Raw genomic sequence first — 16,614 nt, 5'->3', positions numbered from 1 at the left:
GATAAAAATCTTCTGTTTCTTCAGCTTTGGCCCTAGTGGTTGGTGCACAAATTTGAATAATAGTCGTATTAACTGATCTTCCTTGTAGGCGTATGGATATTATCCTATCACTGACAGCTTTGTTCTTCGGGATAGATCTTGAAACGTTCTTTTTGACAATGAATGCAACACCATTCCTCTTTAAGTTGTCATTCCTGGCATAGTAGACCATATGATTCTCCAATTCAAAATGGCCCATATCAGTCCATTTCAGGTCACTAATGCCTAGGATATCGATGTTTACACGTTCCATTTCATTTTTGGTGATTTCCAGTTTTCCTAGATTCATACTTTGTACATTCCAGGTTCCGATTTTTAATGGATGTTTGCAGCTGTTTCTTCTCATTTTGAGTCGTGCCACATCAGCAAATGAAGGTCCCAAAAGCTTTACTCCATCTAAGTCATTAAGGTCAACTCTACTTGGAGGAGGCAGCTCTTCCCCAATCGTCTTTTAAGTGCCTTCCAACCTGGGGGGCTCAACTTTCAGCACTATATCAGACAATGTTCCGCTGCTATTCGTGAGGTTTTCACTGGCTAATGCTTTTCAAAAGTAGACTGCTGGGTCCTTCTTCCTAGTTTGTCTTAGTCTGGAAGCTCAGCTGAAACCTCTCCTTTATGGGAGATCCTGCTGGTATCTGAATAGTGGTGGTATAGCTTCCAGCATCACAGCAACACGCAAGCCCCCATATTGCGACAGACTGACAGACGTGGGAGTTGCTAACTTAGTAATTCTCAAAAATGTGAGTAGTATCTCATTGTGGTTTCTGTTTTTCTTTTCTCTAACATCTTTCCATGTAGTTTTTTGACATCTTTATATCCTCTATGTTGAAGGTTCTGTTCAAAGCTTTTTCTCATTTTCAAATTGGGTTGTTTGTCTTCTATTATTAGGCTGGAATATTTCCTTACATATTGTAGATGTAAGCTGGATACTTCCCCCCCCCCATTCTGAGGTTTGACTTTTCATTTTCTTTACAGTGTCTTTTGAAGAGGAAATTTTTTAATTTTGATGAAGTATGGCTTATTGATTTTTTTTATTTCATTGTTTGAGCTTTTTGTTTTGTATTTAAGAAATCTTAACCAAACCCCAAGTCACTAAAATTTTCTCCTATATTTCCTTCTACAAGTTTTAAGTTTTACTTTCTACATTTAGGTCTGTGATCCAATTTTTTGTTGTTGTTGTACTATAGATGAAGGTTTACAGAAGAAACAAGCATCGCATTAAACAGTACACATATTGTTTTATGACATTGGTTATGTGATCCATTTTTGAATAATTTTTGTATATGATATTCGGTAATGGTTGAGATTTATTTTTTTGTGTGTTTGCCTAGCCAATGTTCCACACCATTTGTTGGAAAGATTATCTTTTCCTACTGAATTATCTTGACATCTTTGTTGAAAATAAATTGACAAAATATTTGTGGGCTTTCTGGATATTATTCTGTTCCATTGATCTATTTATCTGACTTTACACCAATATCACACTATCTTGCTAGTTATATAATAAGTCTTGAAATCAAATCTAATTTTGTTCATTTTTTTCAAAGTTGTTTTGGCTATTCTAGATCCTTTGCATTTGTATACAAATTTTAGAATCATATAGTCAATTTCTATGAAAAAGCATGCTGGGATTTGGATTTGATTACATTAAATGTATAGATCAATTTTGTTAGAATTTACATTTTAACAATATTGGATTTTCCAATCCATGAACGTGGTATGTCTCTTCATTTATTTAACCTATAATTGTAAGCCATTGCTTTTGAGTTGATTTTGACTCATAGCAACCCTATAGGACAGAGCAGAATTGCCCCATAGGGTTTCCAAGGAGCAGCTGGTAGCTTTGAACTGCCAACCTTTTGGTTAGCAGCTGAGTGCTTAACCACAGAACCACCAGACCTCCTTCATTTATTTAGGTCTTATTAAATTTCTCTCAGTAATTGTGTGGTTTGTAGTTTTCGTTGTACATATCTTGCACATCTTTTTGTCAAATTTACCTCTAAGCATTCATACTTTTTGGTGCTATTGTTATTGTAAATGGTCTAGCCCAGTGAATAGCGCACAGCAGGGACAATGTTGGAAGAACAAGTGAATGAAGAAATAAATACATAAGTGGAAACTATCAGTGTAGGAAGTTATGTCTGCCCATTTTTGAGTCTTTTCTCTCAGCATTCTGCCATACGGGAGCAGGTGTGGAGAAAGCAGATTGATGATGGAATGCAGGATGGAGGGTTGGTGGAAAAATGAGTGCCTGATTTTGATCCTCAGGGAAAGGCTACGTAGAGAGACAGGACAGGGGTTTCACAAAGAGCAAAGATGAAAAACTAATCAAAGAGCAGGTTTTCTTCTGTGACAAACAAGGTACGCTTCTACTTCTGTAGGAGCTGGCACTTACTAGCTTTTTCCTTCACACTTCTCATCAAAGTTCATGTTTCTCATCTTTGCAGATTTCCTTCTCTGCTTTTGCTAATAAAGCACCCCATTCCCTTTCTGGCTTTCTTTTCCTTGTGCTAACTTTCAAGATCTCTGCTTAGCTTGGAATAAAATCCAGGTGGTTTTGCTAACACAGTGTCTCAGTTATCTACTGCTGCTGTGACAGAAATACCACAGGTGGATGGCTTTAACGAAGAGAAATTTATTCTCTCACAGTCTAGTAGGCTAGAAGTCCAAATTCAGGGTGCCAGCTCTAGGGGAAGGCTTTCTCTCTCTGTTGACTCTAGAGGAAGGTCCTTGTCATCAGTCTTCCCCTGGGCTAGGGGCTTCTCTGCACAGGAACCTTGGGTCCAAAGGACATGCTTTGCTCCGGGTGCTGCTTTCTTGGTGGTATGAGGTCTGCCTGTCTCTGTGCTCATTTCTCGCTTTTATATTTCAAAAGAGATTGATTTAAGACAGAACCTAATCTTGTAGATTGAGCCTTGCCTCATTAACATAAGTACCGCCTATCTCACCTCATTAACATCATAGAGGTAGGATTTGCAACACTTAGGAAAATTACATCAGATGACAAAATGGTGAACAATCACACAATACTGGGAATTATGGCCTAGCCAAATTTTTACACATGTTTTTGGGGGACACAATTCAATCCATGACATGTAGCTGTATCTGCTTTCCAAATCCTGTGACTCCTTGTTGATTATGAGTACCATATTTTAACTTCTGTGGGAAATGGTAAACAGCTTGTGAGCTGGAGTCTGGTTGCGTGTGTCTTCGGAAAGTTGCTAAACCTTCAAGCTTTCAGGAAGGCCATCCCCCGTCCACCCAGGGCTAATTACAGAAATGATACCATCTTGGCCTCGTATCCCACCCTGTATTGCACACCACTGCGTGACAGTACTGCCTGTTAGTGTTCATACTAACTCTGCTGGATTACAAACACTTAGAAGACAAGCTCTGTGTCTTTTACCTTTGTTTCCTCCTGAGCCTTGCATACTCGGGTGGTCATTAAATATTTGTTGATCAAGACAGTGTACCCATGTTATTAAATTAAAAAGCATCTACTACAGTGATTGGCACCGAGTAGTTGTTCAGTACATTATATGGAGAACCCTCAGATAATAGGGGAATATTGCTTCATTTCTGTCCTCATTTAACTGACCCCCCATCTCAAGATTGCAAGTATTCTGTCCTTTGGCTGATTTCGAGCCTGTCTATTATCTAGTTTTCATTTTGAAATTTTATTTTTTTATTTGTAAGGAAGTCACAAAAATAGTACCAAAAATTCCTACCTACCCTACTCCTAGAGTCTCTAAATTTTAACATCTTATGTCTTGACCGTAGAATAATGATCAAAATCAGGAAAGTAATCTTTCTGTAATACTATTCCCTAATTTAGAGACCTATTCAAATATTGCCAGTTGTCCCCTTAGTGTAATTTTTCTAGTACAGAATTTAATCCGGGTTGCATTTAGTTGCCATGTCTCCTTTAATCTGTGACACCTCTTTGGGATTTGTCTTTCATTACCTCAGCAGTTATGAGTTATTGGCAGGTCGTTTTGCAGAATATCCTTCAGTTTGTCTTGTCTAGTGTTTCATCCTGATTAGACTCAGGTTGTGCACTTCTGACAAGAATACCATAGAACTGCTGTGTCCGTACTGTGTCCTATCAGGAGGCACATGGTATCCCTGTACTGGCGATGCCAACTTTGGTTATTTGGTTAAGGCAGTGTCTGCCAGATTTTCCTACCATAAAGTTGCTATTTTTGCCCTTTGCAGTTAGTAAGTGTCTTGTGGGGAAACACTTTGAGGCTATGCAAATATCTTGTTTTTCATCAAACTTTTACCCACAGATTGATGGTATTCCTTCCTGAGACGATTATTGTGGAGTTTGCCAAATAGCCGTTTTCTATTTCCATCATTCCTTCTACATCTATTAGTTGGCATTCTGCCATATGGAAGAGCTTTCCTCTTTCTTTCATTTAGTTTTTTATTTGTTCTTTATCATTATATAGTTACGGAATCTTATTTTATTCATTAGAATTATTATTTATTTCATTTGTTCCTTTTTCCCCTTAAACTGTGCGGCTGGTAAAATCGAATGAGTGGCAGAGAAGAGAGTTGGAGAAAGATGGCTTTGAGATCTCTTGTTACACTTAGGGGTATGCCAGACAGCGGGCCAAGATGATTAGCGTTCATGTGGTTTCCAGCAGCTTAATGAGGACCAATAAGAAAAAAAAAAAGGTAGATTGTTAAAATATGTTGGTTCCTCTCCGTTTCAGGAAATAAAGAGGATCAGTTGGTGGTGGTTTAGTCATGAGGGTCACTACCACTTCCTCTCTTAACATTTAGCAGCTGGAGGTGTTCCTTGTTTGTGGGTAGATGGTGAAGTACCTATATTGAAAGTAAATGGAAAAGGAGAGTTCAGTATCTCAGTGTATTGGCACTAGATGGCAGCAGTCAGCCATCGATTTTTGCAGGAGGCCATGGCTTACAGACATAAACGAATAAATGGTATCTTTTGTTTTTGCAGAGACTTCAGTACTAGTGCTAATAATATTCAGATTGACAAAACCAAGCCTGTGTGGCACAACTATTTCCTATGTGGATTTAAAGGAATTCAGGTAAGTCAGCTTATGAGGCGCAAATTAGCAGTTGAAATTATGGTGTGTTTACCATGTCAAATTTATTTTATTTGGTCGGCTAACCAAAGGGTCGGCAGTTCGAATCCACCAGGCGCTCCTTGGAAACTCTATAGGGCAGTTCTACTCTGTCCTATAGGGTCTCTATGAGTTGGAAGTGACTCGACGGCAGTGGTTTTTTTTTTTTTAAACCATTTCTGTCCCCTTCTTTCAATACTAATATTTCGGTCCTGTTTTACTAATTACATATGCTTCAGGGGATGGAGTAGGTGTGGCAGTTTCTGGGTTGTGTTCACAGGGGGCAGTAGTGGTCTTTCCTAAAACTGGTTATTCATAGGTCAGGTGCATCTGACATCTATGTGGTTTTTAAATCTTTGCTCACATTCTCTTTTAGAGGATATATTCTTGTATTATTATTTAAATTTTGTTCCAGGGTTGTGTAGGAATATGTTGTAGCAGGATTTAGAGTCAGAATCCAGGCTCTACCCAGGTATGTTAACCCCTTCAGTCTCAAATGTGTTATCTGTAAAATGATGACAGTGCTGTACCCTCCAGAGTTGTTGGAAGGATTACACTGTAATCACACATAGTGAGGGCATAAGAAACGGTAACTTACTGCTATTTTTATTTCAGAGACAGTAAATTTATTAGCATAAGTATATTCCTAGAAACATTGGAACAGCTCTAATGTCATAAGAATAAGAAGCTGAAATATTTCTACTTTCGTAATTTAAAAAGTTTAAAAGGCAAAAAGAAAATATTTGCCACTTTTTAGAGTCACTTTTATACTTCAATAATTATTTTAAGTATAGTGACTCTTGTGTAGAATCTCAAGGACGGTTCTGGTCTTAAAGTTCACGTATTCCTTCCTTCCTTTCTTTCTTTCGTGTGCGTGCTTTAGTTTTTTGAGATACGTGGCAATGATAACTTTTGGGAAAAGTTATTGGCAGGTTTTAAATCTTCACATCATCTGGTTTGTCATATACATTAGTGGGAATTACAGTATTTGGAAGCATTTTCCTGGTAAATACAATTTGATTTACCTTATAACTAAATGCCATTTTGTAGCATATGGGTAACCTGGTAAAGTGACCTAAATAATGCTTGTTGCTTTGGGTTGTCTTTGAGCATTTTAGGCCTTAAAGCCATCATCTTTGGTTTGACAACTTATATATGAAAGCAGGTTTGTACGATGAACTTTTGGCAGAAAAAAATTTAAATGTTAGCCTGTTCGGAAACCTTCTAATTCAAATAGTAGAAAGTTCCAGAGGATAACCTGTTTATACTAAACTGAACATGTTATCCTTTTGGGATAGAGCTATTACAGGATTTGGCAAAACCCATTTGTGTTTTTGAATCTGTTGTATATTTTAATTTAAACATTGCGTGATAAGTTTGTAAGGATGATTCATATTCAAGACACCCTGTGGACCAGCTTATGGTTAAATATATGGTATTCTCCAAGTGGTTTTTTTTTTAACAAGCTGTCTGATGTTCTGCATGAAAGGGCATTGGCAGCAGCAGTGTTTCAGTTTATAATTCATATTTCTAGAAAGGAAATTTTTAGATGACTTAAAGTCAGGAAGAGACACACATCCAAGTGACTATCTTCTTTTGTGCTGAGTTTGTTCTGCCAACTAGGAAAATAAGACAAAAAATTAAGGAAGAACATAGACTCTTTCACTTGCAGAGTTTTGTTGTTCCTTTGGTTATTCTAATTAGTTTACTGAAATTTCTTCCTAGAATAATATGTATGATGAAATGCATGATTATGTAATATAATAGCATTGCATACTTCGGTGTTGAGTCTTTTGAGTAATTTACAAATATGATGATACTCTTTTTAAAGGAAGAGGTGGCCTTGAACTTGTTTTTAATCCTAAACCATGAAGGTTAGGATATGATATCATCGGAGGCATCTTAATCCTTGATTTTCATCTAAATAGCCTAAGAGCTTTCCATCTTTAGATCACGGTTTGATTCTTTCTTTGGACTTTCCTATTTGTAGAAATAGTGTTTCCCTGCATTGTGCAGGGTCTGCATTCTCACTTGTGGCTGAATTGTAATTCGACTCTCTTGAAAACTACCATATGGCTAAATTGTATCTATGAACTCTAGTAAAACTCTGGATTTTCTCATATAGCTGACTTGCATTAAATCACAGTGACAGTATGCTGGCCCAGGTCTCTAACTGCAGTGGAGAAGTTATCAACGGGAATCAGAGACCTGGGCTCTATTCCCAGCTCCCTCTTTATGTGAAGTGTGATCTTGGGAAGGTCTCTTAATCTCCTTGTGCCCAGGTGCTTCCACCAGTAAAGCAGAACTGAGAAAGTCTGGAACTGTTTTCTTCAGAGGACCTTCTGAAGAAAGCCATTCCGTAAAAAAACAGCCACTATTTGGGTTAAGACTTTTATTGTTATCAATGTGCTTGATAGAGATTTAACCTTTCTCTCAAATAATTGTGTATGTTTTGCTTCATACTTGAGAAAATGAATTATAATTGTTTTATATATATTTTTTATATTCATTCAAATTGACTGATAGTCAAGAAAAGGAATATTCAAGACACATTTAGGAAATAGATCAGGAGTTTTTTGTTGAACAAAGGAAAAAGTAATCTTCAGATTACCTTACCCTATGGCCAAGAGCCATTAAATAAAATATCATGTTTGAATTGTATAAGTAGTTTCTGTAAATAGTAAAATAAGTCCATCAATAGACTTAAGCTCTGTGGGGGAATGAAAGAACATTTCTATTACTTCCTGATTTAACAGTAAATTTGCTAGTGCAGTTTCTCCTCTATTTTTAGGAACACTTTGGTCTTAGTAACCTGACTGGAATGAATTGCCTGGTAGATGGAAACATCCCACCGAGTTCTGGCCTCTCCAGCTCCAGCGCTCTGGTCTGTTGTGCTGGCTTGGTAACACTCACAGCCCTGGGAATGAGCCTGTCTAAGGTAACTAACTTTGAATGTAAGCCTCTTTCAACAACCTTTTTTTCAAAGCCATGAGCATCTAAATCTTGAAGTCACAATACCTCCCTCTGAAAAACTTTGATTTACCTGCAAGGACAGCTCAAGTGGGCAAGTCCTGCTTCTGATGAAACCACTCTAAGGTAGGTGATACCCTCCAAACACGGAGCGGATCTGTGAGTAAGTGTGCTAAAATGCTCTTGGCTAAAGTCTGGAGTTTGAATGCATGGATATCTTTTCCCATCACCTCATTAGCAAGTTAAATTTAGAGCAAGAAATTTTGGGCCTCATAGTTGAGCCTGCTTATTTTCACACAAAACCTTAAATTAAATATTTGACAAGCACTGGGTAAGAAGGGTAAAAAGATCAGGCAATAAAGGAACTGAGCAACATATCTGTTTATGCCAGCAAGTTAGTCACTGAAAGAAACTTTTTTTTCTTTTTTTTGCCTTACAAAGAGGAAAAGCTTATTTAAAGCAAACATAAATCCTGCAGGAGGTCAGAAAGCCTTAGTTCCCATAAATCTCTGACTTTGCAGGCCAGAGGAGGTGTGCTCAGCTTTAAGTGATGCTTTAGAGTTCTGGCCTAAATAAAATGTTGTCATTCACTCTTTTTACCCCGTGTACATACACTGGTAAGTTTACAGATGGTTTAGAAACACAGACTGGCATTAGGCGAATCAAGATAGAGTCAGGCACGTGCTTAGGTGCTTTTAAGCCTGCTAAAATTTTCAGTTTCAGTATTTTAAATGTAGAAGGAAAGGGATAAATGAAGGAGAAAGCAAGGACTCAGAATTCTTATCTTAGCTGTCCTATGTAACTATACATCATTATCTCCTTGTGAGCAGTGACTTATTTGGGGGAAAGGGTAGCTAACTTGTTATCATTTATTTTTTCAGGGGAAAGAGAGCAGGACAAAGGAAGTCCCTATGTCAAATGTGTTTCCCCTGGTCCTGTATTTAATCCGATGGTTTCTTCATTTGTTTCTTGTTTGTTCATTTGTTCATCTCTCAACCTTTATGAATTTAATGGCTACTTTGTACCAAGCAATGTTGTAGGCATATGACCTAAGAGGGGAATTAACATCCACTGCCATTGAGTTGGTTGGGTTGCCATTGAGTTGATTCTTACTCATGGCCACCCTGTGTGTAGAGACAATAGGCAATTATAATGGAGCTGAAAAGTGGGTGAGTATATAATGGAGATGTAGGTGGTGAGCATATAATAACGCTGAGAGGTGGGTGAGTATATAATAGAACTGATAGGTGGGTGAGTATATAATAGAGCTGAGAGGCGGGTGAGTATATAATAGAGCTGATGGGGGTGAGTGCATAATAGAGCTGATAGGGGGTGAGTGTATAATAGAGCTGATGGGGCTGAGTGTGTAATAGAGCTGACAGGTGGGTGAGTGTATAATAGAGCTGATGGGGGTGAGTGTATAATAGAGCTGATGGGAGTGAGTGTGTAATAGAGCTGATGGGGATGAGTGTATAATAGAGCTGATAGGATGATGAGTGTATAATAGAGCTGATAGGCGGGTAAGTGTATAATAGAGGTGATGGGGGTGAGTGTATAATAGAGCTGATAGGCGGGTGAGCGTATAATAGAGCTGATAGGCGGGTGAGTGTATAATAGAGCTGATAGGCGGGTGAGTGTATAATAGAGCTGATGGGGGTGAGTGTAAAATAGAGCTGATAGGGGTGAGTGTATAATAGAGCTCATAGGTGGGTGAGTGTATAATAGAGCTCATAGGTGGGTGAGTGTATAATAGAGCTGATGGGGTTGAGTGTATAATAGAGCTGATGGGGGTGAGTGTATAATAGAGCTGATGGGGGTGAGCGTATAATAGAGCTGATGGGGGTGAGTGTATAATAGAGCTGATGGGGGTGAGTGTATAATAGAGCTGATAGGCGGGTGAGTGTATAATAGAGCTAATAAGTGGGTGAGTAGTGTGTTATGGGAGCAGATCTAACCCAGGTTTAGAGACCATAGGACATCTAAGCTGAGACATCAAGGACTCAAGGATTTGTAGATGTTCATCAAGCAACAATGAAAGCATGACAACATTGATAACACCTAAGAAGCATGTATCAAGTGGAGGGAGCCCCATATAGAAATATAGAGAAAGATAAGGGAAATATCATACATACATATAGTATTACTCAGCTATAAAGAGAAATGAAGTACTGATACATGCCATACCATGAATGGACCTTGAAAACATTGTGCTGAGTGAAATAAGCTAGTCATAAAGGAACAAATATTGTATGATTCCACTTAAAGATGAAATATCTAGGATAGGCAGTGTACAGAGACCTAAGTTTATAAGTGATTACTGGGGCAGCTGGAAGGGAGGGAGGAGAAAAGGAGACTTATTGCTTAGGCGACACTGAGAGTCTGTTAAAGGTGATGGAAAAATTTGGAAATACGTAGGAGGTAATGGTTGAACCACATGATACACATAACTAATGCCACTGGATTGTACACATGCAGAATGTTGAAATGACAAGTGATTTGTTACGTGTATATTTACCAAAAAAAAAAGGGAAACAAAGGAGCTCAGTATGACTGGAGGATACGGTAATTTAGATGGCAGGATAGGAAAACAGATGCCGGGCCTTGTAAACCGTGCTGAGGGATTTAGGCTTCATCCCAGTAGCAGTGGGAAACCATTGCGGGGTTTTAGGGAGAGAGAGACGTGATCATATCTGTATTTTAGGAAGATCACCCTGGCTGTATCATAAATTCTGGATTTGAGGGTAACAGCATTGGCAGTTGTGAGATGATGTGGGCTAGGGAAGTGGCAGTGAGGATAAAGAGAAAAATATGATAAATTCAGGGTACATCTCAGATAGAATCAATAGGAATTGGCCATTAATTGGTTGTGTGGATGGGGGACAGCAAAGAGTCAAAGATTATACCCAGGTCTCTGGGTTGGTATGATCCTAAGAATGAGGAGTATAGATAGAAAAATAAGTTTGAGGGGAAAGCTAAAATGTTGAATGTGAGGAATTTATGGACATACTACTGGAGTTATCTAGTATTTAGTTATCAAAAAGTGTCTCTGAAGTTCAGGAGAGTGATCTGGACTTATATGGTGTATTTGAGAATCATTGGTATATAAATGGTTTTTGAAGCTGTAGGAGTGATGAGAACATCCAGAGGTAGCATGTAGGTAGGAAGATAAGGAAGACTAGGACAGGGCCCTGACAAACATGAGCACTTGAGAGATGGCCAGAGGAGGAGGCGTCCACTGGAGAGACTCAGGAGTAGTCAGATAGGCCCAGAAGGCAAGACAACAAGACAAGGAGAGGAGTGTTTTATGACAGGAGTGGTGGTGGTGTCGATGCTGCTGAGAGGTTAAGTAAGACTAGGCTGGAGGAGGACCCATTGTATTTAGCCAGCAGGAAGTTGTGCAGAACTTTGGTCAGGACGGTTTAAGATAAAAACAGAAAAAAACCAAACCTGTTGCTGTCAAGTTGATTCCAACTCATAGCGATACTATAGGGCAGAGCAGAACTGCCCCATAGAGTTTCCAAGGAGCACCTGGTAGATTCAAACAGCCGAGCTTTCGGTTAACAGCCATAGCATTTAACCACTATACCACCAGGGTTTCCAGTTTAAGATAGGAATGGGTTAAAGGGTCTGTGGAGGCAAGAAAGTGGAAAAGCTCAGTTGATAAAAGTCTGGCTGTGCGTGAGAAGGAGGAAATTGGGTGGCTGAAGGAGAGTGTGAAGACAAGGAATTAAGTTCTTTTTTAGTGGAAAGATTGATGAATCTTATTTTTCGCATTTTTTTCTGGACCTTAGATGGTGTGAATATGTAAGGGAAAAGAAAAAATAAAAAGAAACACTTGAACCTTCAAAATTAAACTATGGAGGCGTATGAGTTTTCAAAGTCAAACATTGCAAATGTACTTTTGTCAGCACTGTATAACTCCAGGAGCCCTGGTGGTGCAGTGGGTTAAGCTCTATGGCTGCTGACCAAAAAGTTTAGCAGTTCAAATCCACCAGCCGCTCCTTGGAAACCCTATGGGGCAGTTCTACTCTGTTCTATAGGGTCGCTATGAGTCTGAATCGACTCCACAGCAACGGGTATGGTTTAGTTTAGTTTTTTTTTTTTTTTAATTTACCTCCAATGCCTAGAGCTTAAAGGGAACAGTGTGTATCTTCCGGCTTTCCCACTAGCCTAAGCTATGATAATAGCGCTTATAATTCCTAGGACAGAGCATAGCTATTTAGAGAGTCTCTGCTGTAGTGAGACAGACTTTGGGACTAAAAGGAAGCCCCTAATTTGCTCAGACTCTGTAATTAAATGCCAACTATATATGTGACTCTTGTAAAAATTTTAGCACATAAGAACTTGAGGAACTTTAGAGATGAACTAATTCAAAATCTTCTTTTTATTGATATGTCATTCAGTGTCCTGGTAAAAAACAAATGACACCTAAAATGCAACTTGAAGATGTTTTAATAAAGAAACTCTTCACAGAGGTGTGTGCAGGGTCAAGGGAACCAACTAGGAATAATGAAGCTAAAAGCCATTATACTCAGGAGCTATGGCTGTAGAGTAAGGTCACCAGAAATGCAATAAGGCAGAAAAGAGTGAGGCTAATGGGGTGAGAGGGTTGGGGATAGAAGTGAGTGTCGGCGGGCGAGGGGAGTTGTCCACAGAGGAGAGCCTCCTAGGATACAGAGAATGGAGGGGCAGGGGCAATCAGAAGGTAAACAGCCTGTTTGATAAGAAAACTAAGTCCCTCAAGAGAGTGGTGACTGATCCCCTTCTAATTATGTGTATATTAAGTATACCTCATTTTAGTTGCAGACAACTACTACTGCACATGGAGTATGATAAGTAGATGTGGAACTTGTTAATTCATTACTAAATTAAATGTTGCATGTCTGAAATCAGCAAAATGAGATGGGACCTCTGGAAGAAACTCTGGAAGCCAGGAATTATGAATCAGAATGTGACTGGTAAAGAGTATATGATGGGATTAGAAAATAAATAAATAAATATGTGAAAAAGAAAAGGCTAGAGACTCCTGGTTTCAAGATGTCAGAGTAAAGACATATCTACTCTTTCTTTCTAATCCCCTCATTCAACCTTCTTTCTAAAAAATTACCAGGAACAACGGAGAAAACAAACAAACAAAAAAATAAAGCACAAGCTCCATCCTTGATGAACCAAGGAGACATAAATAGCCCCAAACCAGAAGATACTAAGATTGGAAAGTAGATAGCAGAATGGCTCATGACTTAGCAGAGTGGGAAAGGTCAGAGGCAAGTGCTCCTGGAGGGAGATGCAGATGGAAAGCCAGCTGACTCATCCCGTGGCTGTCTGGACAGGCTCAGGAATCAGAGGCACTTGCTACCACAGAAGGTAAAGTCTCTATGAGGAGCAGTTAGACACTCAGGTCTTGCATTTACCTGGCTCAGTCGGGAAACCATTTCCCCCCACTTTTGCAGGAAGGAGTCTCTGGAAAAACAACCAGAGATCTTCTGGACTTGGACACAGTGAGCACTGAAAGAGGTAGGATAACTGCTCAAGGACATTCTATTCCCCAGCAGTGAAATGGAGTTGAGAACTGGAGAACTCAGGGACGTTCTGTACCACAGCGGTGAACTGGAATTGAGAACTGGAGCACTCAAGGACGTTCTGCACCCCAGCAGTGAACTGGAATTGAGAACTGGAGAACTGAAGGACGTTCTGCACCCCAGCAGTGAACTGGAATTGAGAACTGGAGCACTCAAGGACGTTCTGCACCCCAGCAGTGAACTGGAATTGAGAACTGGAGAACTGAAGGACGTTCTGCACCCCAGCAGTGAACTGGAATTGAGAACTGGAGCACTCAAGGACGTTCTGCACCCCAGCAGTGAACTGGAATTTAGAACTGGAGAACTCAAGGACGTTCTGCACCCCAGCAGTGAACTGGAATTGAGAACTGGAGCACTCAAGGACGTTCTGCACCCCAGCAGTGAACTGGAATTGAGAACTGGAGAACTCAAGGACGTTCTGCACCCCAGCAGTGAACTGGAATTGAGAATTGGAGAACTCAAGGATGTTCTGCTCCCCAGCAGTGAACTGGAATTGAGAACTGGAGAACTCAAGGACGTTCTGCACCCCAGCAGTGAACTGGAATTGAGAATTGGAGAACTCAAAGATGTTCTGCTCCCCAGCAGTGAACTGGAATTGAGAACTGGAGAACTTAAGGACGTCCTGCACCCCAGCAGTGAAATTCCCGGCTCCCCTGCTCTGGCCAGTGTCAGCACATGCAGCCTCCCTGCCATACACCCCTCCAGGAGTATTGGAGGATGCTTTTCAGGGGAACTGAGCCATCCCAGAGAAAAGACCTATAGATACTGACATTTGATGACCTTCTCACCCCCAAAATTGTCTACCTACTCTCTGACTCTATGAAAAGCCCATTTGCAAAGCTTCCTATCAGCATTTTAGTGACTCTTCAATATGAAGGGACACCAAAGGATAATCAGGCTTTGAAAGAAAGCCTCCACTGTGAAGCAGAGAGATCAAGCAAGCAAACAAAAACAAACCAACCAAGAGCAATGAGGCACACAGAGGAAACAGACAATGCTGGGAGCAGAATACTTCAGAGAAGCCAGAGGGTCCTCAGAGAGAGAAAATACTATATCCTTCAAACAATAGTAGAATTTTTTTTTTTTAAACAAAGGAACAGATCAAAGGCAAGTGCTTTTGTGTATTAAAAATGATATCCGAGACAAAAATTCAGTAAAAGGATTGGAAGAACCCTTTGATAAAGTAGGAAAAAAAAAGAGATGGACAATAAAAGAAAGATAGGAACATTTATGGATTAATCCCAGTGATCCAATATCCAGGTAGAAAGGAGAAACAGAGAAAACAGTGGTTAGAAAATTATTTTTTAAAGAGAATATTTCTCTAAACTGAAAATGTGACATCTCAGATTGAAAAAGCTCACTGGGTACTCAGCATTATAAATGAAAAAGACCCAAGCCAAAGCATGTCATCTAGGCATTTCCAAACAAGTCTTAATAATTAACACAGTGGACATGGATTTGGCCAAATTTTTGGACTAACTTTATTGAGAAGGACGGGGGGAGGTGGATATAAGAAGGACTGGGGGAGGTGGATATAAGAAGGACTGGGGGAGGTGGATATAAGAAGGACTGGGGGAGGTGGATATAAGAAGGACTGGGGGAGGTGGATATAAGAAGGACTAGGGGAGGTGGATATAAGACAGCTGAATTCCTCACTTGCCATAATAGGAAGGCGATAGATAAAGCCTTAAATGGAGTAACCAGGACATGACATTTTGCTCAGATTATTTGGTGATTTGAAGTAACCTAAAAAAGCAAGAATTAAGAGTAGAAAGTGTTTGCACTGGGCATAAGGATTAGGGAGTTGGGGCTGGGGACTGCTTTTTGTTGTTGTTATAAGCCTTTTAGCTTCAGGTGACCCGTAAGATTACATGTATATATCCCTTTAGTGAAAGGAAAAATTGAATAAAACTAAAAAAAAGGATAGAGAGAAGGGGTAAGTGGAATGAAAGGTAAGAGGGGCAGTGGGTGACCCGGCTGAGTGCAGTTGGTGAAACTACGGACTGGAGGATGAAGAGGCAAGAAGGGGCTCAATGAGGCGAGGCTGGAGACTGAGAACAGATAGGCACTGGAATGTTACCAAGTCAGGAAAGCCTAAGGAGAAGCGTTTTGAAGGATTTTAGATGAAAGAATCCAAGAAAATATAGGCATCTTCTATATAACCGTATTAAATATTTATGCACCCAATGACAGGGCTGCAAGATACATAAATCAAATTTTAACAGAACTGAAAACTGAGATAGACACCTCCACAATTATAGTAGGAGACTTCAACACACCACTTTCGGAGAAGGACAGGACATCCAGTAAGAAGCTCAATAGAGACACAGAAGACCTAATTACAGCAATCAACCAACTTGACTTCATTGACTTATACAGAACTCTCCACCCAACTGCTGTGAAGTATACTTTTTTTTCTAGCGCACATGGAACATTCTGTAGAATAGACCACATATTAGGTCATAAAACAAACCTTTGCAGAATCCAAAACATCGAAATATTACAAAGCATCTTCTCAGACCACAAGGCCATAAAAGTAGAAATCAATAACTGAAAAACTAGGGAAACAAATCAAATACTTGGAAACTGAACAATACCCTCCTGAAAAAAGACTGGGCTATAGAAGACATTAAGGAGGGAATAAGGAAATTCATAGAATACAACGAGAATGAAAACACTTCCTATCAAAACCTCTGGGAAACGGCAAAAGCAGTGCTCAGAGGCCAATTTATATCGACAAATGCACACATACAAAAAGAAGAAAGAGCCAAAATCAGAGAACTGTCCCTACAATTTGAACAAATAGAAAGTGAGCAACAAAAGAACCCATCAGGCACCAGAAGAAAACAAATAATAAAAATTAGAGCTGAACTAAATGAATTAGAGAACAGAAAAACAATTGAAAGAATTAACAAAGCCAAAAGCTGGTT

The 16,614-nt window shown here is 39.5% G+C and overlaps 2 protein-coding genes across 5 annotated transcripts in view; both read left to right on the top strand.

The window, feature by feature from the left end:
- The window catches only part of GALK2 (galactokinase 2), a 276,880-nt gene that overhangs the window by 103,994 nt on the left and 156,272 nt on the right, over positions 1–16,614 (top strand). For all 4 annotated transcript variants that reach the window (XM_049897715.1, XM_049897716.1, XM_049897714.1 and 1 more), the window contains exons 4-5: positions 5,009–5,099; positions 7,927–8,073. In XM_049897715.1, coding sequence (XP_049753672.1) covers positions 5,009–5,099; positions 7,927–8,073 — 238 coding nt within the window. The remainder of the gene's footprint in view (positions 1–5,008; positions 5,100–7,926; positions 8,074–16,614) is intronic.
- LOC126083785 (uncharacterized) lies at positions 9,965–15,179 on the top strand. Its single transcript, XM_049897723.1, has 2 exons — positions 9,965–13,469; positions 13,556–15,179. Exon 2 carries the CDS (start codon positions 13,662–13,664, stop codon positions 14,451–14,453), a length of 792 nt encoding a protein of 263 aa, XP_049753680.1. The 5' UTR covers positions 9,965–13,469; positions 13,556–13,661; the 3' UTR covers positions 14,454–15,179.

The sequence above is a fragment of the Elephas maximus genome, chromosome 10 (assembly GCF_024166365.1).
Source record: "Elephas maximus indicus isolate mEleMax1 chromosome 10, mEleMax1 primary haplotype, whole genome shotgun sequence".
NCBI classification, from domain to species: domain Eukaryota; kingdom Metazoa; phylum Chordata; class Mammalia; order Proboscidea; family Elephantidae; genus Elephas; species Elephas maximus.
The sequence above is the reverse complement of the archived record's forward strand: the minus strand, read 5'-3'. Positions and strand labels throughout refer to the sequence as shown.